Source organism: Lethenteron reissneri, chromosome 42 (genome assembly GCF_015708825.2).
Source record: "Lethenteron reissneri isolate LAM-NWPU_2019-01 chromosome 42, ASM1570882v1, whole genome shotgun sequence".
NCBI classification, from domain to species: Eukaryota; Metazoa; Chordata; class Hyperoartia; order Petromyzontiformes; family Petromyzontidae; genus Lethenteron; species Lethenteron reissneri.
In genome coordinates, this window is record NC_083820.1 from 6873445 (window position 1) to 6897335 (window position 23891).

The 23891-nt window shown below is 50.5% G+C and overlaps 1 protein-coding gene across 1 annotated transcript; it reads left to right on the plus strand.

The window, feature by feature from the left end:
* Positions 1–7188: 7188 nt before the first annotated feature.
* LOC133352871 (collectin-12-like) lies at positions 7189–23882 on the plus strand. Its single transcript, XM_061568851.1, has 11 exons — positions 7189–7225; positions 7781–7854; positions 9257–9305; positions 10509–10565; positions 11706–11843; positions 13341–13439; positions 14187–14954; positions 16054–16440; positions 20260–20402; positions 21506–21615; positions 22626–23882. The coding sequence occupies exons 3-11, from the start codon at positions 9299–9301 to the stop codon at positions 22792–22794; spliced, it is 1878 nt and encodes a 625-aa protein (XP_061424835.1). The 5' UTR covers positions 7189–7225; positions 7781–7854; positions 9257–9298; the 3' UTR covers positions 22795–23882.
* Positions 23883–23891: the final 9 nt, after the last annotated feature.

The window sequence follows — 23891 nt, forward strand, 5'->3', positions numbered from 1 at the left end:
TGTGTTTGTGTGAGTGTGCATTTGCCCGTTTCTGGCTGTATCAGTGTTGTCTGTGTGGGGAGCGGTAGTGTTGTCGTTAGTGCAATGCGCTAGGAACCGGCCATCTGAGTTCGATTCCCGCTTACGGCCAACACCAGTGACGATTTTCCGATCCGGTCCTGGGCCTCCACCCGGTCTACAAAGGCGGCCGGGCGTGGTGCTGGCCACTCACCCCCTCGTGTGCCGTGCCGGCCTGAATAGGTGCTCGCTAACACCAGTTGCCCAACGGTCTGTTAATGTCTATACGGGAGATCTTTGTTTTCGTGTCTTTGTATAACTGCAGTATTTGTGTGCGTACGTTCATTTGGAATTGGAAGTGGTTTGTAATCCAGCACTTTGGAGGCGAGGCTCGGTGGATCACACAAATGTTATGAAACTCCCTTCCCATGGGCGCCGAGGTACCACACTCGCCAGGAGAAGGCAGTACAGCAAGTGGACTAATCGTCGTCTGTTTCGATCTGTACAGGGATCGAGTGCTGCCCCCTCGCGCAAGGCATGAGTTTTCTCCGGGAGCTCCAGTTTCCTCCCGACGTGTATCATAAACCCAACTCGTCATTTTGCATGTAAGTATGTTGAACTTTTTTTGCACAGTATGTATCCAAACTTGCTAAACGGAGGTTCGAAATTGGTTGAAAATTAATTGGCTGAAAACATCTTAAGAAGAAAACCCAATGCAGGACCCTCCTGAAACAGTGCTAGATACATAAACATCCTTATTAATTATTATTAATTAGTATTATTTGAAGTTGAATCCGGGTTTCATCTGCCGGTGTTTTTAAATGGGGTCCTCTGGTGAGTTGGTGGTATCACTTCCCACCAAAGCTGAGTTCGATTCCCAGCATGGGCGAATATGCGTACAGGGCGAGTAATATCTGAGTCAGTTCTGGGCCACCCCCTCCTTCATTAACTCGCACTGAGCAGCGTGGTGAAGCATTGCCAAACAACCCCAATGAGCTGCGAAGAGCTGGAATTCGGGTGAATTGGCGACAACAGCAACGGCAAATTAGTTCACGCATTGCGCTGTGAACTCAGCCACCTCAGTTCGATTCCCGACCATGGCTATAGCAGCAATGAATGGCAAGCGTGCAGCACTGTTTGTTTGTTGCGGTTGCACCCGACTCAAGAGCCGCATGGCTCACAGGGCTATACCTAATAAATGAAACTTGAAAAACTTGAAACTGTATATGTGAACCAGTGCTGCATGGGCATCATCACGCGAACTTCGCAGCGATTTTGGGGCTGGCCATCGAATAAAGACGGTCACTTGCATCGCGCGCTTTCGGATGCGCTTCTGCGGCCGTCTGGAACGCTCTTCCTTCCGACATAAGGAAGCCACTGGGAGCTACGCACTTTTAAATCATCTCGATTAAAACTAATTTCTTTTAAAACTGCTTTTTTATCCTTAGTGTGGTGTCCTTCCCCACGCACCTCCGATTAGAACGGTTGGCTACGTACGGCGCGAAAGAAGTTCAACATATTATTGGTTCTTTCGGTAAAGTCACGTAGAACGGAAATAATAAAATAAAAATTACATTATAAAATTCTGACGACGTTTCGGCCACAACGCAAGCAGCCGAAACGTCGTGATAATTTTATTATGTTTTGTTTTTATTATTTTAGTATGTCCCTTCTACGTGACTTGACCGAAAGAACCAATAATATGAATCCCTGCAGTCACGAAAGCTTTCAATCGAAAGTTCAACATACGTACGAACCTCTCCCGTCCTTGCTAACCCGTACCCCAGCGTGGGGAGGCCTCGATAAGATGCGTCGAGGCCCTCTCCGTCCAGCGGTGGACTGACAACAAAGCTCTGTGGTGTTTTTTTTTTATTTGCCGGTGCCAATCCAGGTGCCGGTGACAAGTGAAACACCTTGGTGTGGCACTCTGGGCCCAAAGGGGCTCGTTGAATGTGAACCTCCGCGAGTTTTTCTCCCCCGGGAGAGAGTCGGGGGGGGGGGGGGGTCCTCAGAAGTCGCCGAGCAGCAATTCGCAGCCACGTGTGGCGCGCACGTGCGGGGTTTTTTTTGGGGGGTGGGGGGGGGGGGACAAAATTGGCGCACAGAGAGCGCCATTGCGTTCAAACGCGAAACAATATAGAGAATGTATTGAGTAACGGGAGGGTAAGGGAGGGGAGGGGGTGATGGGTGAGTGGGGAAGGGTGTGAGGCTGTGGTGGTAGTGGGGGGGGGGCTGTAGGAGTCACTAAATTGAGCGACCTCTGCTTTTGCAGTCGCTGTGACTGAAACGAGACACAAAGCAGAGGACCCCCCCTCACTCCCTCCAACCAACCCCCCCCCCCCCGGGCCCCCTCCATCGCCGATCCCCACAATTTACTCCACGTCTCCTAATACCCCCCCCCCCGCACCACCATCACAGCCCACCGCGTTCGCGACATCCGCCACGCACACGCGGGCTGGGATGACTGGTGCACTCACAGAATCCGCGGCGAGAAGTTGAGAACCCGCTTGCTGTCCTGCCATCTCCTGGCCAAATCCTGAAGCTTCCGCGTGATCAAGCACCGTGAGAGAGGGCGACGACTCGTATGTACTACGTATGTCGAACTTCGTTCGCACCGTACCTAGCCAACCGTGCTAATCGGAGGTGCGGGGGAAGGACAATAAACTGCAACACAAAAAGCAGTTCTAAGTAGTTTTCAATCTAGATTTAAAAGTGCATCTTAGCTCCAATGGCTTCCTAATATCGGATGAATTGTATTGTAATTGAGGTCTTCATTTAGCAGTGGATTGACCATGGCTTATGCTGCTGCTGTGGACGATTGCGAACTACACACAGAGTAGAAATACGTGATATACAGTTGAGTAGTTGCGTCCTTTATTAACCCCAGGCAAGTCTCCCGACGTTTCCAGACTTGTTCCGGATGGTCCTGCTGCTATGCAATGCGTGGTTTGGCCAATGCCACAAACGAATGTTTGGCAAAGTTAGTCGCTCCTGTCGCACTGGAACGTTCGGTGTGGCAACGTACAGTGCGAAAGAAGTTCAACATACAAGGACTCATCTACTTACGAACGAGTTACGTTCCAGAGGTCTGTTCGTTAGTCGATTTGTTCAACTTTACGTCGTCGATTTTCAACGTGTTGTCAGGCATGTACACTGAACACGGGGAATGGCTTTAACAGTTGGATAATCTGCGGTAGATGCCACTGGTGCTTCATGTTCTGCAGATGTAGATGCCACTGGTTCTTCATGTTCTCAAGAAGTAGATGCTACTTGGTTCTTCACGTTCTGTAGATGTAGATGCCACTGGTTCTTCATGTTCTGTAGATGTATATGCCACTGGTTCTTCACATTATGCAAGTGTAGGTGCCCCACCACCGCCATCTATTGCGCGGCGGTTGAACTTACGGTCCGAACAGGCAAACTGGACATACGGGGCAGGTTTGTGCGTATCTCTGAAAGTTCGTAAGTCGAATGTTCGTAAGTAGAGGAGTCCCTGTACGTACGTGGAAGTAAACGGCAGAACCGGGAGGGAAAGTGAAGGCGCGTGAAGGAAACTCGACGGTCTCCACAGATCGAGAGATTCAAGAATCTGCGTGTTTGGACTGCCATCTCCTGCCCACTGCGAAGCCCCGCAGTTGGGTTGGGAGCCTCACAAACCCCCCCTCGCGTCATCCACCAACCCCTATATTGCTCCAAAGTGCTGGATCATTGGCGAATACTCTCGGACTGAATAAAATTCGATTTCGTCAATCGACAAGTGTCCGTCATTTGTCACTTGCGTGAACGCGAATGTTCCTTCAAACCGAACGTTCGTAAATCGAGGGATCCCTCCAGTTGCACAAGTCACTTCACCAGGAACGAGTCTCAAAACTCGCTTTTTTCCGGAGGGTCTTGCCTGGTTTTTTAGCAGTAGGGGGCGATGTTGATTTGGTAATTTCCAAGTGTGTATTTTTTTATTGCAATGGGGGATGTGGTTTTGACCAATACCGGTCACAACTGTGATTTCCTTTTGTTTTTGCTATGGGAGGCAAACAGGAATAAACCCAGAGGAAACCCATGCTGAACAGGGAGAGAAGATACGTGCATTGCCGTTGTACCATTCGCTTTTTGGCGTCCTCTGGTCTGACACTGGTGGTGAGACAAGGCCACACAGAAGGCTCTGGTGTAGGCCAATCAGTTTCAAAGACAATGCCATCTATAATTATCAAAGCATTTTGTGTTTGTTTTGCCACAAGTGCGTGTGGTTGATGCAGACTTGATTCTTTGCAACATCTCAACATCTCCTGTTTAATTGGCAGAAAGGGTAAAAGCTATTATTTTTCTTTCATACAAACGCCACGCAGAAAGGCGCCCAAGTTGGGTAATCGAACCCAGGACTTTCTTGCTCCAGTGTGACCACTGCGCCTCCCTCCACTGCTGGATGGCGCCCTCCCCACGCCGTCCATCTCCAGCCCACGAGCTGCTTGCATTGCTCCGTTGTTCAGTAGCCAGTTAAGCTGATTTTATTTCGTGGTCGACTACTCGAGTTGATGATGGTCCATAACGTCACCAAGCCCCGCCCCTCACCTCCCGTTCAGCGGCACAACGAGGGAATAGAGGCCAGGCTTCCCCCTCACTATTTTCATATTCGTCGAGTAATCGAAGCGATGATCGGTAGAGCCGCCTTTCGCTGACCGAACTTGTTGGCGACGCCGATACCCAGAAAATATGCCAACGTTGCACCAACGTTGGCATGGGGTTGGAAACGTTGAAGCAACCTTGGTCCAACGTTCCTCGCATGTTTACCGGGGTAGGTGGACGCACGCTGGCAGCCCACTCGTGGCCAACTTCCAACTCCGTCTGTCATTTCCCGAGACAATTTGTGCTGCAGGCAATTATGTTTGTCATCGTTCGTTCGGTTTTGCTCAGCATGTGACGAAGTTGTTTTGTGTTGTTTGTTCTCATTGCTATTATGTTTGCAATACACGTTGGTTCTTTCGGTAAAGTCACGTAGAAAGGAAAAATAGATTAAATAATAGCATACGAAGTTTCGATTGCAACACAAGCAATCATCATCAGGTACAAGTGAAAGAGAAAACAAACCTTGTAAACTTAGAAATATAATGCAATACAACACAGAGAGTCGGCCAACACAACAGTCAACACCCCACCTGGTTGATTAAGGTTCTTCCAAAGATTGCTAAATTTGAGAGAGAGACAAAACACAGACACGGAGGCACATAGTCCCGATTATGCCTCGTAGCTCCCTCAATACACTCACCTCGAGCGCTCTCAACTCACGTTCACCATTGTCATTTATCCGAAGCGACCTGGCCACAAACGGTAGCCCGACAAAGTGGCTTATCACGTGGATATCTATAGCGGCCAAATACTCTCAGCGCATGTTTCTAAACGTGGAGGGGGGAAATCGGATGACCCGAAGAAAAATCCACGCGACCATTGGAAGAAGAAGAACCCACGACCTCCTGTATACCAGGTGAGGTAGTTAACATCTCGCCACCGCGGTACCACTTAAATGTACGGATAGCACAGATACAACACAGTTGTAATACAACAGCAACTGGGCATGTCCGTCAATAACGCTGTGTGGCCTCAACATTGTTTTAATAGGCGACGTTTCGGGCAATGGCCCTTTTGCGCAGAGCACACAGAGGCCAGAGAAGCAGAGTGAATAATAATAATAATACATGCTGTATCAAGTTGCTGTCCAACCTTGCTTTACTACCTTACTGATGACTATTGCTTATAGCATGACGAGGGAACCCCCAGTGGCATTTGTTAAACAGGCCGCACCCTGCTGATGAATCACCGAAGAGTTTAAACCGCTGAAGCGATTTCAGCTTCAATCAATTGCAGCTGTAGGCTATTGATCTGGAAGTTCGATGTGCTGATGGGCAACGCGTACTACTTACTGCGATACTACCGATCTCGAGCGCATTCAGGTCGCCCATCCAAGTACTAGCCAAGATCAACCCCTTTTTAGCATTACGCGTGATTTGGTTATATGCCGGTGAATAACGAGCATCATTAACAATTACAGTAGTTTTGATTTAAAGCTTTTGTGAGTGCAGGGATTCATATTCTTGGTTCTTTCGGTAAAGTCACGTAGAAGGGAAATAATAAAATAATATCAATATAAAACAATACAAATTCTCAAGACGTTTCGACTGTAACACAAGCAATCATCATCAGATGTGAAATCCACAGCAAGACAATAAAAAAAAACGTCGTGAGAATTTTTATTGTTTTATATTTATATTATTTTATTATTTCCCTTCCACGTGACTTTACCGAAAGAACCAAGAATATAATGACAGTAGTGTCAGTGGCGTGGTGACGACATTATCCGCTCAGGGGGTGCGGCAATTGGTCAGGTGGAGCCTCAATATTTGATTTGTCTCGCACGGTCGCACCTCGGCTCCTCTTGCCGAATCACATAATTGAACAAGCGTTTTGTTCTTTTACACTGTTGTTGAGAATCGTATCTCGTGGCGGTTGTCAAGGGGGCCCCAACTCGTAGCTTTGGTCAACCCCTGCCCTCACGCCGCGAGTTACCCTCTTTGCAGTGACAATACGGTAGTCAGCTTTTGTTCACTCGGCGTTGCTCTCAACCCGTGGTTCTTCTTCACCTGGGGTGCGCGCACGCCCTGGGGGTGCAAGATGCCCTTTCTGGGGGTACGAGACGTGGCCAGATCTTTTTTCTTTTTAGAAGGTAAATAATCGAAAAGACAAAATAAGCGCGTGCACGTAAGTTACAACATACTTTGCTTCATCAAACCCTGTGCATTCATTAACATTCTTGTACGTGTATTTTTTTTACGATTGAGAAACAAAGGGGGTGCAAGACTGCAGTCAAGGTTTAAGAACCACCGATCTATAAGAACTCTGTGCCACACTGGAAGTGGGAGCCACGCGACTCTCACGTGCTCGCGTGGGGCACGGGGAGAGTTTGTCGCGGTGGGTGGAGGGGGGTGCAGGGATGAGGATGGGGAATCTGCCGGTGTTGGTTATCGTTGTGGGTCAAGGGACGAGAACGGGGGGGGGGGGGGTGGTCAGCGGTAGAACTTCCGAAAAAAACAGGAAAACGTGCAACCCCGTACCCTCCCCCCCCCCGACTCCAACTCCGCCACCCCCCGACTCCAACTTCATCTAATCCCCACGATTACCACCCCCGAACACCACACACACGCGCACAGGAGGGCGCGTGTGATCACACAGCAAGCTCCAGGTGACCTCTTTAACTCGCTTAGCGATGGGTAGACAAAGTTACACGCACATACATCGGAATCAGCTATGAAGCTCTTTTATATAGATTTTTTACAAATGTCCAGGAGAGTCACATATGTCTCGTAGGGAGAGCATGGGGGGGCGGGGGGCAGACAGTGTATAGTTGTAAAACAGATAATGTATTTTAATGTAAATGTGTTTATGTGTGTGTGCCGTTGCGGCCTTCATAGGTGCTCGCTAACAGCACTTGCCCAAAAAGTCAGTTAAGCCTATACGGTGGACCTTCGTCTTTGCGCGCGTGTGTGTGCGTATGTGTGTGTGTGTGCGTGCGTGTGTGCGTGCGTGCGTGCGTGTGTGCGTGTGTGTGTGCGTGTGTTTGTGTGCGTGCGTGTGTGTGTGCGTGCGTGTGGGTGTGTGCGCCTGTCTGTGTGCGTGTGTGTGTGTGCGTGTGTGTGTGCGTGTGTGCGTGTGCGCGTGTGTGCGCCTGTCTGTGTGCGTGTGTGTGTGTGCATGTGTGTGCGTGTGTGCGTGTGTGCGTGTGTGTGTCGCCCTCCAGAATCACCGGGAGACCGAGGATCAACGCTCACAACAACGAGGGCGGAGCGACGGGCGGATAAAATCACAGCGAAGGTGGCACGGAAAGAGTAGTGAAGGTGGTGCATCTGTTGTAGCAGTCACCTCGGACACTTATATAGTACATAATATTTGTTTTTGGTTAGATCGCGTAAATATAAATGCGTCGTTAATCCCGCCACCACCCGACACAGCCAATTGAGTAAGGTTTGTCACGTAAACAGAACTAGTACAGCAACACCGGTGTGTTGGAGAGGAAATCCACAACATTTACAATCTGTGTACGACGTTTCGCCAGTAATTACAACCAGCTTCATCAGGTGGGCAGCCAGATTTGCCAAAGTTGTACTCAGATTGTAAATGTTGTGGATTTGCTCTCCAACACACCGGCGTGCTGTACTAGTAACCAATTGGCATGTTCCGTTGACGTGACAACCCTTACTAATTGGCTGTGTCGGGTGGTGGCGGGTTTAACGACCCATTTAAATTTACGTGATCTAACGTAAAAAAGAAACCTGTATCATGGATGGTCGCGAAAGTTTGCTACGAGTTAAACTTCTTTTGTAACCTCCAATAACATCTGGGGCGAGGCAGAGAAGGGGATCTGTTCCGTGACCCCCTACCAGCAAGCTAGACACTTCACGTGTTACGTATACTCAAAGTGCACCTAGCCTGGCACAAGAGCTGCGGTTAGTTTGCAAAAGGCGGTCAATGTTGTTGTGAAAGTTGAATCGTGGTCAAATCACAACTTGTAAACTACCTCGCCTGGTATGCAGGAGATCGTTGGTTCGATGCCGACCCTGACGCCTGTTGTATATGTGGAGTTTGCGTGTCTCTCTCTCTCCTCGTAGTCGTGTGACATTCTCTCGGTGTCCTCCGGTTTTCCCCTCCACATTTAAAATAAACGTGCGTTTAGAGTATTCGTCTGCTGTAAATGTCCACTTGATGATAAGCCACTTCGTTGAGCTGTCATCTGTGGCCAGGCCGCTTCTGAAAAAGAGCTACTTAGCTCAGTGGGCCTTACCTGGGAAATGTAGTTACACTATTCACGTGAATTACAATTTGGTACGTCGCGTGATTGATTCGTTCACGTGAGAAGTCAATGGATATCAACAACTACAGCATTCTGCGAATTATAAGACGCACATAACCCCCCTTCCCCCCCACTGGATGGAGCTATTCTTCACCACACTGGTGACCTATGGTACGGCTTAGTGAGAGAGAGAGAGAGAGGGGGGTTGGGGGAGAGGTGTGCCCGAGACTGCTTGAGATATCATTCGCTCATGGCGCGCAATCGAGCTGAGATGGTGTAGTCGTTCATGGGCTTTGTTTCACCATACTTCACCACTCTGGTCGCGGGCCGGTTGCTCGAACGCCGGGAAAGCGTTTGGGGAGGAAAAAAAACACCCAGCCGATCGAATGATTTAAAATTTCTCATTTTGTTATTTGACTCCCGAAGGTGCCGCTTCCCTCGCCTGCGTCGCCAACCCCCCGACGCGAGATGTCCGGTAAGGGCTGCGCGCGTGCCGCGTGGGGAGCGGTGGCGCAGCGGTGAGCGCACTGCGCCGCGAACGGCATCGGCGGCCGCTCAGAGCACACCATCAGCGAGGCACCCGTTGAGGTCGACTCAATCGCCTTCTCTGCGCGCGAGTTTGTTGTCCTTCTCAATGCGCCACTGACCAACCCACCCACCGCCCGCGCGCCTCCCGATTAGAGCGGTTTGGCCACGCACGGTGCGAAAGAAGTTCAGCAGAATGCACAGAAGCTACAGGAATCATGACGAGTAGTTTTAAGACCGCGCGCGCGAGAGGGCAACACTCTACCCCCACCCGTATGGATGGTAACAGATGGTGATTAGCCAACTTGCTGTGCTGCCTTCTGGCCAAGGAAGAAGTGTTTTTAATATTAAACGTGCAATTTTTATTTGACCACGTAAGGCCCACCGAGCTATAAAGCTCTTTTTCAGGAGCGACCTGCAATGGGGAGACAAAGGCGGTCGCGCGTGCCGTTGGCTACCCACCCATGCGTCGTTGTGACGTCACCGCAACTTAGTGCAGAACGGCGGTTGTTGTTGTTGTTGTTGTGTCTCTCTATGCGTGTTTGCCTGCACGCGTGTTGCACCTCTACCGATCGCGCAGTTGCACCGCCTGCACACTCGATAGAAGCTACGCCAGTGGCTCGCCGCCCCCATTGCTCGTCTGAGCAGTGAGACGGAGTGACCTGGACGAGGCCGCTCCGCTTGGCGCACGTGGGCTGTAATCCGGCGCTTTGGAGGCAGCGAGGGTTGGTGGTTCACCACGAAAAATGTTGCGAAACTCCCTTCCCGTGGATGCCGAGGAGGTGCCCGTACCCCTGGCTCGCCAGGAGAAGGCGGCACAGCAACAAGCAAATGTGTTCCATCTGTACGGGATCGAGGGTTACCCCCTCGCACAAGGCGTGGGTTTTCTCCAGGTGCTCCGGTTTCCTCCCGCATGCAAACACTCGTCATTCATTGGCCGATAATATCTTAATATATCGAGGACCGCAGAGCTTGGGAAATTGTTGGCTTTGGCTCACCGCGTGGCTGCCTTCCCGCTCGTCCGTGGTTCCTCCTCGCGCTTGTCTGTCGGTATCTCCCTTTGAAAGTGCGTGCATGCTGTGTGGCCAGTTGTGATTCGAAATTGTTATTGTCATTAACATTCTCATGTGTTGTTAACCCTGACCTCTCGCAGGAGGAGAGAGCTCCATGGAGGAGTCCGACACCAAAGCCTTCGCCTACAACCAATTCGGTGAGTCACGGTGCTGAGGTTCGACGCCCATTACGCTGGGGACTGGAGTTGTGTTTACGGAAATGGAGTCATCTAGTTGTAATCGTAATAATAACAATTTCAACTCGTAACACCGTCGCCACCGCACGCTTTTTTTTGCTCATCGCTCTCGGAAGAGAGAGAACGACTCAGAGGCGCTCAGCGGAGGAACCGCAAGACGAGCGGGAAGACAGCAGCCACGCGATTAGCCGACGCCAACAATTTCCCAAGCTCTGCGGTCCTCGATATACGAAGGGGTTATTGGCCAATCAATAATGAGTGTTTACACGTGGGTAGGAAACTGCAGCTTTGTGTGCACGCATGACACATACATGCACACAAATGCAAATGTCCTCCCATGTCGCAGTGCAGGTTGTTGGGGCAAGTGCTGTTAGTGAGCACCTACGACAGATTGTTTTCTGAAGAAGGGCAGTCACTTGAAACATCGAAATGTGTTCTCTGTGTGAGAGTTAAAAAAACCCGAGTTATTATGTTTAATTAATCTGCTCTGCTTTTCTATGAGTTCAATGAAGCAGCGAATGTTTACACTATCGTACGACTTGCACCAAATCAAGCTCTAGTCAGTGGAGTAGCTGCCGAGTGTGCAGGCGGTGCAGCTGCACAGGGGCTGGAGGAGCCCAAGCGCGGGGCTACGAAGAGGGAGGAGGGGGAGAAATGAGACAAGGGTCTCCGTGTCTCAGCCTCTCTCTGTCTCCATTTATTCGTGTCTCTATGTTCCAGTATCTCCGTGTCTCCATGTCTCCGTGTCTCAGTATATCTCCGTGTCTCAGTATCTCCGTGTCTCAGTATCTCCACTTCTCAGTGTCTCCGTGTCTCCGTGTCTCAGGTGTCTCCATGTCTCATGTGTCTCCATGTCTCAGAGTTTCCCTGTCTCCGTGTCTCGGTGCCTCCATGTCTCCGTGTCTCAGTATCTCCACTTCTCAGTGTCTCAGTGTCTCCGTGTCTCCGTGTCTCCATGTCTCAGAGTTTCCCTGTCTTTTATGTTTCCCTGTCTCCATGTCTCATGTGCCTCCGTGTCCGCCGTGTCTCCACGTCTCAGAGTCCCCCTGTCTCCGTGTCGTCTCCGTGTCCCCGTGTGTGTCCTCGTGTTTTCCCCGACAGGCATCTCGGAGCGTGCCACCGAGCACTTGTCTTCAGGAGGCCGCGTCTGCCCCGGGTGTCCCCTCCGTCTCACCGTGCTGATTCTCCTGGCTCTGAGCGGTGCCATCGTCGTCGCCATCGTGGGCAGCGATGTGGCCGGTGCGATTCTAGCCCCCATTCAAATTGGTCAAAAATGTCGTGGGATGCTGAGCCATATTAGCCCCCACCTTCTTCCCTGCCCCCCCGCACCCTCTACTTTAGTTCTTCTTTCCACGACATTCACCTCCACACGTAAAAGTCGATAACATCCCGCTCGCGGTCCCAACTCGGTGGAGGCAGTGATCCCAGCCTCCTACCTCCTCGAAGTTCTGGAGCACGCCGGAGTTTGGGATTTGTATCCGTGGAGTTTTTGTACCTCCCCCTCCTCCTCCTCCTTCCCCCCGACGTCAAGGTTGGTGCTCTGTATCGGGCTCCTGCTTATTGTGTTCGGCGGATGCTTTAACGCAGTTCGGTGCAGCGGATACACAGGGGAGATGATAAAGTAGTTGCATTAGACACGCGGGCATGTCGATGTTGTACGCGAGTGGACGTGAGCCCACGTAGCCGCAGAGCCACGTGACTAATGGCGGAACCAGGATCAGGTAGGGGGGGGCAACCCCTCCAGAAATGAAAAAGGATAGGAGTTGTTAGTAAGTAAGGAGTTGTTCGTAATTGGTTCTTTACCCTTCTATCTGGCAACAAAACTGACACCTTTTTGCAAGGAGTCATGTTTGCATAGACCGCAATACCTGCAGTCATAATACAAACAAAAGAACATAACTCTGACAATGCACATTATCAGAGTTATGTTCTTTTGTTTGTATTATGACTGCAGGTATTGCGGTCTATGCAAACATGACTCCTTGCAAAAAGGTGTCAGTTTTGTTGCCAGATAGAAGGGTAAAGAACCAATTATCATATTTTTACTGGCAAATGAGGTCCCCATAGAGTTGTTCGTAAGTAAGGACTTGTCCCTGGCTTCTTATTCGACGCGTGTGCGGCGATGGCGCAGCCATCGATCGAGTTGTCGAATTCGAACCGCGCTGTGTGATCGGCATCGCGCTCGCTGAAGGTGAATGCCTTCAGGGAAGTCGTGTGCTGTAGACGCAACTGCGCACAATTCTGTGAGTCACTTATAACCGCTTTGCCGTTACCTAATGCCAATTATAGACTCAGACTATTGTCCTATCATCTTATATAGTCCCTGGCATGCAATAATATGCTACACAGTGGCAGTGGGGGTCGCAAAATGCCGATGTATTATTAATAAACGCCAATGATCCGATCGAAATTAGGGATTTCGATCGGATCATTGGGGGGGGGGGGGGGCATCCTTCTAGGGGAAAGCGTGCAAAATAAGCGCGGGGAGTTGCACGCTTAGAATGATGGAAGAGATCAAAAGGGAGGAAGGAGGTGGTCGAGACTAACTGCGGAGTAGCAGCCAAAGGTGGAGGGGAAAAAATCACGCTCCGGAACCACAAAATGAACCGGCGTGCGAGATGGATTGTTACATCACACGACCGTGCGAAGATGACTACGGCTTGGGGATGTCTTCATCCAGCAGTGGATTGATCGTGGCTGATTGATGATGATGGTGATCCATTTTAACCACCCCAGTGCTGCAGATGATTGGCTTCGTGGCGAGTGACGTCAGCGAGGAGCAGACGAAGCGGGAGAATCAGCTGAGCGACGTGGATTCACACGTGAAGAGCATCGGTGATGCAACGCATACACAATACATATGCACCGCATACACAACGCATACACACCGCATACACAATACACATGCAACGCATACACAACGCATACACAACACACATGCAGCGCATACACAACGCATACACAATACACATGCACCGCATACACAACGCATACACACCGCATACACAATACACATGCAACGCATACACAACGCATACACAACACACATGCAGCGCATACACAACGCATACACAATACACATGCAACGCATACACAATGCATACACAACGCAAACACAACACACATGCATACACAAACATATACACAACACATCAACAATAATACAAAATGCATATGCAACGTATGCACAATACATACACAACACATTCCTAACGTATACACACCATATAGAAATGCATATACAGACATACACAACCCATATACGACACATACGCAATACATACGCAACGCATACACAGCACATACGCAACGTATACATATACACAAAACCTTCTCCCTTGACGCCTTGCAATATGTATCTATTTGGTATTTGTTTTATTGCCTTAAAGAGGAAAGCCTATTCTTATTTTTTGATAAATTTGACACTGGCAAAAAAAAGGTCCCGTTGATATAACTGCTCATCCCGAGATATTATTACAGTGGTTCACCTGCTCATTCACCCACTTGTTCACCCATCTGTTTACGGGCCTGTTGACTCCCTGTTCACCCGCTCGTTCACCCGCTCGTCCTGCCGGCGCACAGAGGAGCACATGTCCTCGCGGCATGCGGCGTTGGAAGGCCTGGTCTCTAACAATCGCCTCGCCGTGCACTCCTTGGACACGCGCATCGGGGAGCTGGAGAACTCCCTTCTGCAGCAAACGCAGCAACAGCTGCAGCAGCTGCAGCAGCAGATGCAACAGCAGCAGCAGCTACAGCAACAGCAGCAGCAACAGCAGCAGGAGCAGCAGCAGAAGCTTCAGCAGCAGCAGCAGGAGCAGCAACAGTTACAGCACCAGCAGCTGCAGGAGCAGCTGACGCAGCAGCTGACGCAGCGGCTGCAGCAGCTGCTGTCGGACGTGAAGCAGCTGCAGCAGCAGCAGCAGGCGGAGCTGGCGGATCGCGCGGAGCGGCAGGAGAACGCGACGGAGGCGCTCCGGGTTCGCGTCGGCGACCTCGAGACGGAGTCGCTGGCGGGGAAGGCGCGCGCCGACGCCGGCGACGCGCGCGCCACGCTCGAGCGCGAGGAACGCGAGGGGCGCGAGCGACGCGACAGGGACGAGAGGGAGGCGAGGGAGGGCACAGAGAGGGAGGAGAGGGAGGCGAGGGAGAAAGCGGCGCGCGACCAGGAGGTGCGCCTGGGCACGCACGTGGAGCAGCTGGGCTCGAGCGTGGACGAGCTGAGGACGCGCCTGGAGGAGGTGGCGCTGCGGGCGCGCCAGGCGGCGGAGAACGCGAGCCGAGCGCTGCGCGACGTGGCGCTGAGCGGCGTGCGGCACGGCGAGGTGGTGCGCAACCTCACCTTGATCCCAGGTGCGTGATGACGCACACGGGATGGCGCTCCACCCCCCCACACCACCCGTAGAGTCAGAAGTCCGAGATGGAGCAGAAAATTGAACAGGAAAGTTTAGTAATAGGTTTTTACCCTTTCGACTGGTACAAAACCGACACCTTTATACAAGGCATCATGTTTGCAATAACCACAACACAAGCAGTTATTGCAAACATGATGCCTTGGATAAAGGTGTCAGTTTTGTACCAGTTGAAAGGGTAAAAACCTATTACTATATTTTGCCACTGGTAAATGAGGTCTCATCGAGTAGAGGAAAGTTTAGGTCCGGCGAGAGGTTTCAGTTTTATTTAGAGGCGGTAACGGCTGTTTTGTAGCTGAAATCGATACTCCTCCCTCTTCTTCTGCTCCAATCCTTCGCAGTCGAGGATAATTGTCTCCCAGCAGAGTGTTATCTGTGTGGGTCCGGAGACGAGCCCGGCAGGGTGACGATGCGGGATTGACTCGCTCCGTAGCCGCAGCGCGGGCTTGTTCTCCGAGTGGGACGCGTGGTGGCCCCTGCGCTGTTGACTCGATGTTGTTGTTGTCATCGTAGAGATGGAGACAATCACAGTGGTGACAATGATAATAATACTCGTGATCTTTTACGGAGGGAAGCTTCACCGAGGCTCCTTTTCACGAGGATACTGCACTAGGAGGTTTGGCCAATTCCATTCATGAAGTGCAGGAGGAGGAAACTGGAGTGTCTGGAGAAAATACACGTGCGTAGGCCGCTTGGATCAAGTACGAACGTAGTTGTTGGAAGGGGAGTCAGACAGGGGGAAACAGAGCCGTGCCCAGAGTATGGCGAGTCGGGGGGATGGCCCCGGGCCCCGCACTTTGGGGGGAAGGCCGCGCTTCAACGTCACGGTACCAGTATAATTCTTCCGGTTTAGTTTAAAGGCGTCGGTTGTGATTTGCCCCGGGCACTGGGGAGATATATCCGCTTCGGCCCAAGTTATTGCAGCAATGTGAGAATATATATATTGTCCTAACAAATGTAAACAAAAGCACGGTGGAATAAATTGAAGGAATATTAACGAATCACGTGACTAATCCTTGACCATTATCAACCCTTCACAGGACCGCCAGGGATGCCCGGACCACGTGGTCAGATGGGGTTCCCTGGGGTCGTGGGACCAGCTGGACCCAAGGGGGACATTGGGGAACGCGGCGCGGTCGGATTTCCCGGTCCACAGGGACCCACAGGTCTCTCGGGCCCAGGGGGGCAAATGGGACTACGGGGCCAGATGGGCCGGCCGGGCAAGCAGGGGTCCGTGGGGGTCCCAGGTAAACCCGGGCCGCCCGGCCCTCCGGGGAAACCCGGCGAGCAGGGGCCAGTGGGGCCAATGGGGCCCCCCGGCCTCCCCGGCTCTCAGGGGTCACCACAGGGGCCACCGCTGGTACCACTGGGGCCAGGGATGATGGAGAATCCCCTTCTGCAGAACATGAGTGCAAGCCTGGCGCCAGGTGAGGTGTTGCCCTGTGGCGGGGTGGGTGTATTGCTTCGTTTCTCTCAAAACAGTGTGGGGTTTGCCGATAGACTGGGGGTATGTGGCACGTGACAGAATGTTAATGATTCGTTTTTTTGTCGTCGTTGTTGCAAATAACTGGGAAGCAGCAACAGTAAGCGGGCAGTCAAATGCCCACTTTAAGGCTGGTGTCTGTCTCAACTTTGTGCCGCATAGGGACAGCTGCCGTAAGTGGGAGTGTGTCCCCTAAGCTTTAATAACAACAAAAAACCCTCTGTGCTCTGAGATGTTTGCTAAGTTTTGTTGTTGTTGTTGTGACTGCCATCTCCATTGCGAGAGGTATACTGGACGTCGTGTGCCGGATGTGGAAAATATTTTCCATGCAGGTCGCTGGTCGACTGGCGTAGACGGCACGTGACATAGCTGTTAGCAACAACAACAAAAACGCAACGCAGCTAAGTTTTTCCCCGGGCTCAGTTGGAGCCAACAAACAAGTGGATATCATGTGGCGTGGGTTCTTGGGCTATGCCAGGTCGTCGGAGTCGTGTGCAGCTCTTTAGCTTCACCCCACAGCTGTCAACCCACGCGGTTTACCCCGTATTCTTGTACAGGGAAACTGAGTCTTCAGGTCCATACGGCGTACAGCCGTTTTGAATACAGGCAACATTTTTTTACTGGTAGGAACCTCCTGGTTCCACCAGCCCACAGGGGATTATTGTGTCCGTCCGTCGTGCAGGGAGGGGCTGGGTGGGGAGGGAGGGCCTGGGTGGGGAGGGGAGGGTGGGGAGGGGCTGGGTGGGGAGGGGCTGGGAGGGGCTGGGTGGGGAGGGTGGGGCTGGGTGGGAGGTGGGAGAGGTGGGGCTGGGTGAGGAGGGGGCTGGGTTGGGAGGGGCTGGTCACCCCATGGTGCCCTTATAAAACTCAACGTTTAACCTACTCACGCCGGCTTGTGCCCGCCCTCACAGTCGGGCATATTTGCGGAATACACCACGCCGCCGTTGACCCTGGCCATTGACCGAGCAACCCAACGTTCCTACGAGCTCCCTCCGCAGGAATGTGTTTTGTCAATTTGTTTGTTTCTCCCTTGTAATGGGACTCTGTAGGATGAACGTTCAGATTTATAAGGGCACGGGGTCAACAATAAGGTCTGAATTGGTCTGTAATAAGATAGTCACTGATAAGGGATTGACAGGTTTAGCTTGACCCTTGCCGCTCTTTGGCTGCACCCATTGCGGGCTGCCGTTAAAAAAAAAAACATCTTAAACGTAATTTGACGTAAAGATAATTTCGTAAATACGTCAGGAAATGGGTCTTGGTGACAACAACATATACAACAGTCAAAATTGTTTTGTTAAAGAATACCCGAGGGGAGAAATAAACTATATAGAAGCAATCTTGATTTGAATCTTGATTATAGACGCACATTTATTCCACCGCCCATGTTGTTTATTTGAGTCAGAATGTGTTTGTCATCTGCTGCTGCTGCTGTGTCCGTACAAGTCGCTCTCTCCGCATGTGATGCGGGGACCGCTGGCGTAGAGGACGGGATGAGACAGAGTAAGAGAATGAGAGAGGCAAGATCATGGAGCGGCGTTCTTCATTGCAAGGCCCGTGGGCCACTAGCGGCCCCTGGTGGCCTTGTTTAGTGCAAAATAAAATTAAAGTTAATAAAAGTAATAATAGAAATAAAATAATAATTTTTGATGATTTATTATTTTGTGATTTATTATTTTACATTTATTTCTATTATTACTTTTATTAATTTTAATTTTATTTTTTACCTACGTGACTTTACCGAAAAAAACCTAAGAGTATGATTCGTTGCAGTCACGAAAGCTTCAAATCTAGAATTGTTTAGTGCAGCCCCCGACAGCACACAAATAGTGAAAACACCGCCATCGTCAGCTGAACACGTAGTAGGCTTTCGCAACTAATATTAGAGCGCTTTAATATATAAATGTTCCGTTAAACCCGCCACCACCCGACACAGTCAATTAGTAAGGTTTGTCACGTTAACAAAACGTGGCCAATTCGTTACTAGTGTAATGTAGGAATTACGGCGGGAGACAACTTGACGGGTAGCACACTTTTATTAACACCAACTTCACTCCACTAACACGTGTGGCCAACTGCAGCCTACGCTACGCGGTTCCCCCGGCTACACACACACGGGCTCTCCCGCCCCGTAGCTTCCAGGGAACCCACCCCGGCTGGGGTATGAGTCACGACCACTGGGTCCCACAGCCTCGCCCTCACAAGGACGTCAGGCCGCGGGTCCCACGGTCTCGCCTCTGAGCCACACAGGGTCCCGGCCCTTACAAGGACAGCGGGGCTAGGGGTCTCAGGGCCCTATCTCTTCCGACTCCGTCTTCGATCTTCACTGGTTACAAACTCCCCCAGCGTCCGTGCGCATCGCCTTTTATAGTCCTCCGCCCCTGGGGAGACGGAGCCTATGCGGACCTCGATGTGAGCCCTAGTTGACCAATCACCACGCGCTGCCACACGATCCCTTTTCCCAGCTTGTGTCAGCGCACACAACCACTCACCACGCGCTGCCACACGATCCATCACTGTCAGCGCGCGTCACCACTATACCACGCGATGTAGCCACACCCGACGCGCTCTCACACGATCCCCCCTTGTCAGCGCGTACCGTCACTACACTAGTACAGGATACTGTATACCGGTGTGTTGGAGAATAAGCCCACTACAACATTTACAATTCGAATACGACGTTTCGCCAGTAATTACAGCGAGCATCATAAGGCAACACCCAGAGTTATAGAGAAATCCTCCTCTCTCGGTCTTGCATAGAGGCAGTAAATGTGATGTCATCACTTGTGGGCCAATCAGGAGCGAAGGCCAGGCGGTTAATGTATACCTATCAATTACAATGGATATCCATTACCGGTTGGTTTGTCATCGCGATGTCAAACCCAATTGTTTAAAATGTGTGGTTGCCCTCATATTGACGTCTTATCAGCGAACGTGCCCCCCTCCCCTCTGAAAATTAGCGAAAAACACTGCCATGGAAGGATTTGTTTAGCGAATTGACTTATCGTCCGAGCTCAAGACAATGTGTTCAAGTTTCATTTATTAGGTGTAGCCCTGCGCGCCATGCGGCTCTTGAGTCGGGTGCAACCGCAACAGACAAAATATGAACAGAAAACATCTTAAAGCGACGACGCGCAACAGAAACATCTTGGATAAACCAGCAAATATTTCAGAAAAAAACACCTTATTACAAAGCTGTGTGCTAGTCAAACAATAACAACCATAAGACAATTTAGATGAAAGTTATCAGGCCAACTCCGCACTTCCGCAAGTAACATGGCTTAACCATATGTTTCCGAAATCACCAAAATAAAGCTATAAAAACAATGTAACAACAATGTAACAACAGTAATCATAGGAACTGTGATTCAAATTTAACAATAAACGATATACATAACATGTACGACCAAACTTGCAGCCGTAGCTGGCAGCATGACACTCCCAGTGTATGATGAGTGAGTGAGTCAGTGGTAGTGTGAGTGAGTGTATGATGTGTGAGTCAGCATATGATGAGTGAGTGAGTCAGTGGTAGTGTGAGTGAGTGTATGATGCGAGTCAGCGTATGATGAGTGAGTGAGTCAGTGGTAGTGTGAGTGTATGATGTGTGAGTCAGCGTATGATGAGTGTGTGAGTCAGTGGTAGTGACTGAGTGTATGATGTGTGAGTCAGCGTCTGTTGTGTGAGTGAGTCAATGGTAGTGTGAGTGAGTGTATGATGTGTGAGTCAGCGTATGATGAGTGTGTTTGCCGTGGCTTTGTCCCAGGACTCAGCTGCCCTGACCGCTGGAAAATCTTCGGGGGTCACTGCTACCTGCTAACTTTGAGGAGGAAATCGTGGGCGGATGCAAATTCCACCTGCCGGAACCTCGGAGGATACCTGGCCATCGTCACATCCATTGAGGAGAAGGTTATTCAACTCCATCATCATCATCGTCATCTTCTTCAGCCATGATCAATTCATTAATGGATTAAGGCCTCCCCTCCCGATCACCATCGCATACATATCTGTGTGTATATGGTTCTGTGGTGTCACAATCCGTCCCACTCCTGAACGTAAACTGATTTCATCGTTCTGTGGTGGTCATGCTCTTTGAGTGCTGTCATTGTCAGCAGTCTTGTCCATCGGCCAAAATTCTTCTAGCAATCATCCCGTCTAGCAATCATCATCCATTATAGCAATAAACCATTCTAGCAATCATCATCCCTTATAGAAATCATCCCGTCTAGAAATCATCCCGTCTAGCAATCATCTCATCTAGCAATCACCATCCCGTCTAGTAACCATCCCGTCTAGCAATCATCCCCGCTAGAAATGATCCCGTCTAGCAATCATCATTTGTTCTAGCAATCATCTCATCTAGCAATCATCTCATCTCGCAATCATTCCTTCTAGCAATAATCCCTTCCAACAGTCACCCTTTCTAGAAATGATCCCTTCTCTCAGCAATCCTCTCTAGCAATCATCCCTCCTGGCAATCAGCATTACTGCTTATAAATTATTATAACCTCAATGTGCCCGATTGTATTCGATCTTAAAGCTATGCAGGACTGAGTCTGGTTTGTATGCGGAAGGGTAACCAGCAGTGCATCCTCCAACTGTCCATGTGTGTGTGTCTTTGTGGTGTTCATGTGTGTGTGTCTCTGATGTTCATGTGTGTGTCTCTATGATGTGCATGTGTGTGTGTCTCTGTGGTGTTCATGTGTGTGTGTCTCTGTGATGTTCATGTGTGTGTGTGTCTGTGTCTGTGGTGTTCACGTGTGTCTGTGATGTTCATGTGTGTGTCTGTGATGTTCATGTGTGTGTATCTGTCATGTTCATGTGTGTGTGTCTGTGGTGTTCATGTGTGTGTGTCTGTGATGTTCATGTGTGTGTCTGTGAGGTTCATGTGTGTGTGTCTCTCTGTGATGGCCATGTGTGTGTGTGTTACTGTCTCTGATGTCCATGTCTGTATGTGTGTCTCTCTCTCTCCCTCTGATATCCATGTGTGTGTGTGTGTCTCCTCCATGCAGGACTGGCTAGCGTTTGTGGGGAAACGCCGATCATATTACCTGGGCCTGCACGACTCGGTGGTGGAGGGGCGCTGGGAATGGGTGGACGGATCTCCCGTGTCCGAGCCCACGTACGGGAAACACAATTCATTGGCAGCGCCAACACAATTCAGTCAAACGCGACCCAGCGCAATGCAACGCAGCCACAGTGCAATAAACCACCGCGACCCAATGGAGCGTAGCCCAAATGCAATGTGGCGTAATTCAACACAACGCAACGCAGCGCAATGCATTGCAGTGCGGCACATTGGAATTCAACGCGCGGAACCCAATGCGATGCGGTGCAACTCGATAGAATGCTACGCGATGCGACGCGATGCAATGCATTGCTGCGTAATCCGATGCTGCAATTCGACTTAATACAGGACAACACTATGCAATGTTACCATGCAAATATTAACAAATATTAACAAATATTAACAACCCAATACTTTGCAACCCAATTTAGCGCAGACCAATGCAACGCAACATACTGCTACGCAACATAATGCAATGATACATTTCCATTTAAAGCTTTCGTGACTGCAGGGATTCATCTTCTTGGTTCTTTCGGTAAAGTCACGTAGAAGGGAAATAATAAAATAATAAAAATAAAACATAATAAAATACAATTCTTACGACGTTTCGGCCACAACGCAAGCAGCCGTCCTCAGGTGAAGAACATGGCTGTCGGAAAGACAGCGTCATTCGGATAATGCAATGATGAAAGTGATGTTGATGCTTATAGTAATAACAACACCGTTGCTGCCAGCGATTCATTTCTCACTGAATATTTCTGTTTGTTTGTCCTGGGCCGCTGCTAGACGACAGTCGGTGGCATGTGACTAGTCGCCACATCCATAGAGAGAGGCATACTGGATGTGGTGTGCTGGGGGTGGAAATAATCTTTGCGGGTCTTTGACCCAAACAAAACTCGGATAAAATGAATCGCCTGGCTGCCCGTGATAATGATTTTTACGTGAGCTGATAAGGCCGTTTTCCAAGGATGACTGACCACCTTCCAATCCCGATGTTCTCTCTCGACCCGACACGATCCCACATCCCTCCACCCCGTCCACCCCCAACCCCCGTTGCGGTGAAGGTTTTGGCACGAGGGGCAGCCGGACAACTGGGCGCACGCACTGGAGGGGCGCGAGGACTGTGGGGGGATGAAATACGACGGCGACTGGAATGACTACAGCTGCAGCGAGGCGCTCGGCTTCGTGTGCGAGCGGGAGCCTGAGAGCCTGGCCCCGACTCGCTCCCCGTGAACCTCTAACCCTGGATGTCGCCTCGTCACCGTCAACGTCTTTACCTACCCCCTCCACGCCCCACGTGACCATGTTTCCCGTCACGGTGTGACGTCGACGCTCTGCGGTGTGACGTCCATGCCTTGCGGTGTGACGCTGACAGTCTGCGGTGTGACGTCAATGCCTTGCGGTGTGACGCTGTCAGTCTGTGGTGTGACGCTGAAGCACTCTTGGAAGCTGACCTCTCCACGCCCCCACTCCAATGACTGTGCTGTCATCTTCCAACGCAGCAGCAGCATATCTGCTGCGTTCTCTCAGCCATGTGTTCCTCTTCCTGTCGCTCAGTCTAGTTCCAAATACGCTCCTGTCCTCGCTTCTTCACGCACTATTCATTTCAGATTCCAAGTCGTTTGTTAGTGTCTGTTTTTCCGGTCCATATGTCTGCACCGGAGCCCACAGGGCCAGGCAGGGCAAGGCGCCGGGTTACAATGTGGAGAGAAATCAAGACAGGGGGCTCCATTTCATGTCCTGAGCGAGGGCATCATGCCAACCCCATCACGCCACTGTCTCAATGATGCTCTCTCTACGTGACTTATTTATCCCTACGACTCAATCACCACAATGCTCCATTACCACCATCATGCCATCCCCATATCTCCAAATCACCTGATCTCCTGGTTTACCTTATCTTCCCGATGCCTATCTTATATCCTAGCGAACCCCGTTGCTTCCAAACGTCCAAACGTGCACACACGTCAACTTATCCTCACGCTGTGGGACGCAGCATTCACGGGCCTGTCGTGTGAGCGTGTTGTTGTTTTTATTCGTTTACACGATCTCGTAAGTGTCTTCGATCTAAAGTTCATTGAGATGATCATTTGTTCAAATGTAGCCACCGCTACGAATTAAAACGTGTACTGCGATCCTGATTTGTGTACGCACACGGGCCTAATCATTGAAATCGTAGCTTTAGGAGTGACGCCTCGTATGATGAGACGTGACTACGACCGTCAGCATCTGATCGGCGGAGATCTCCTAGTGTCCTCCGCGCCGAGGAGAAATCAAATCGCAGTGTGTTCAAATGGTTAAATAAAGTGCATTGCATTTCATGACGTGTG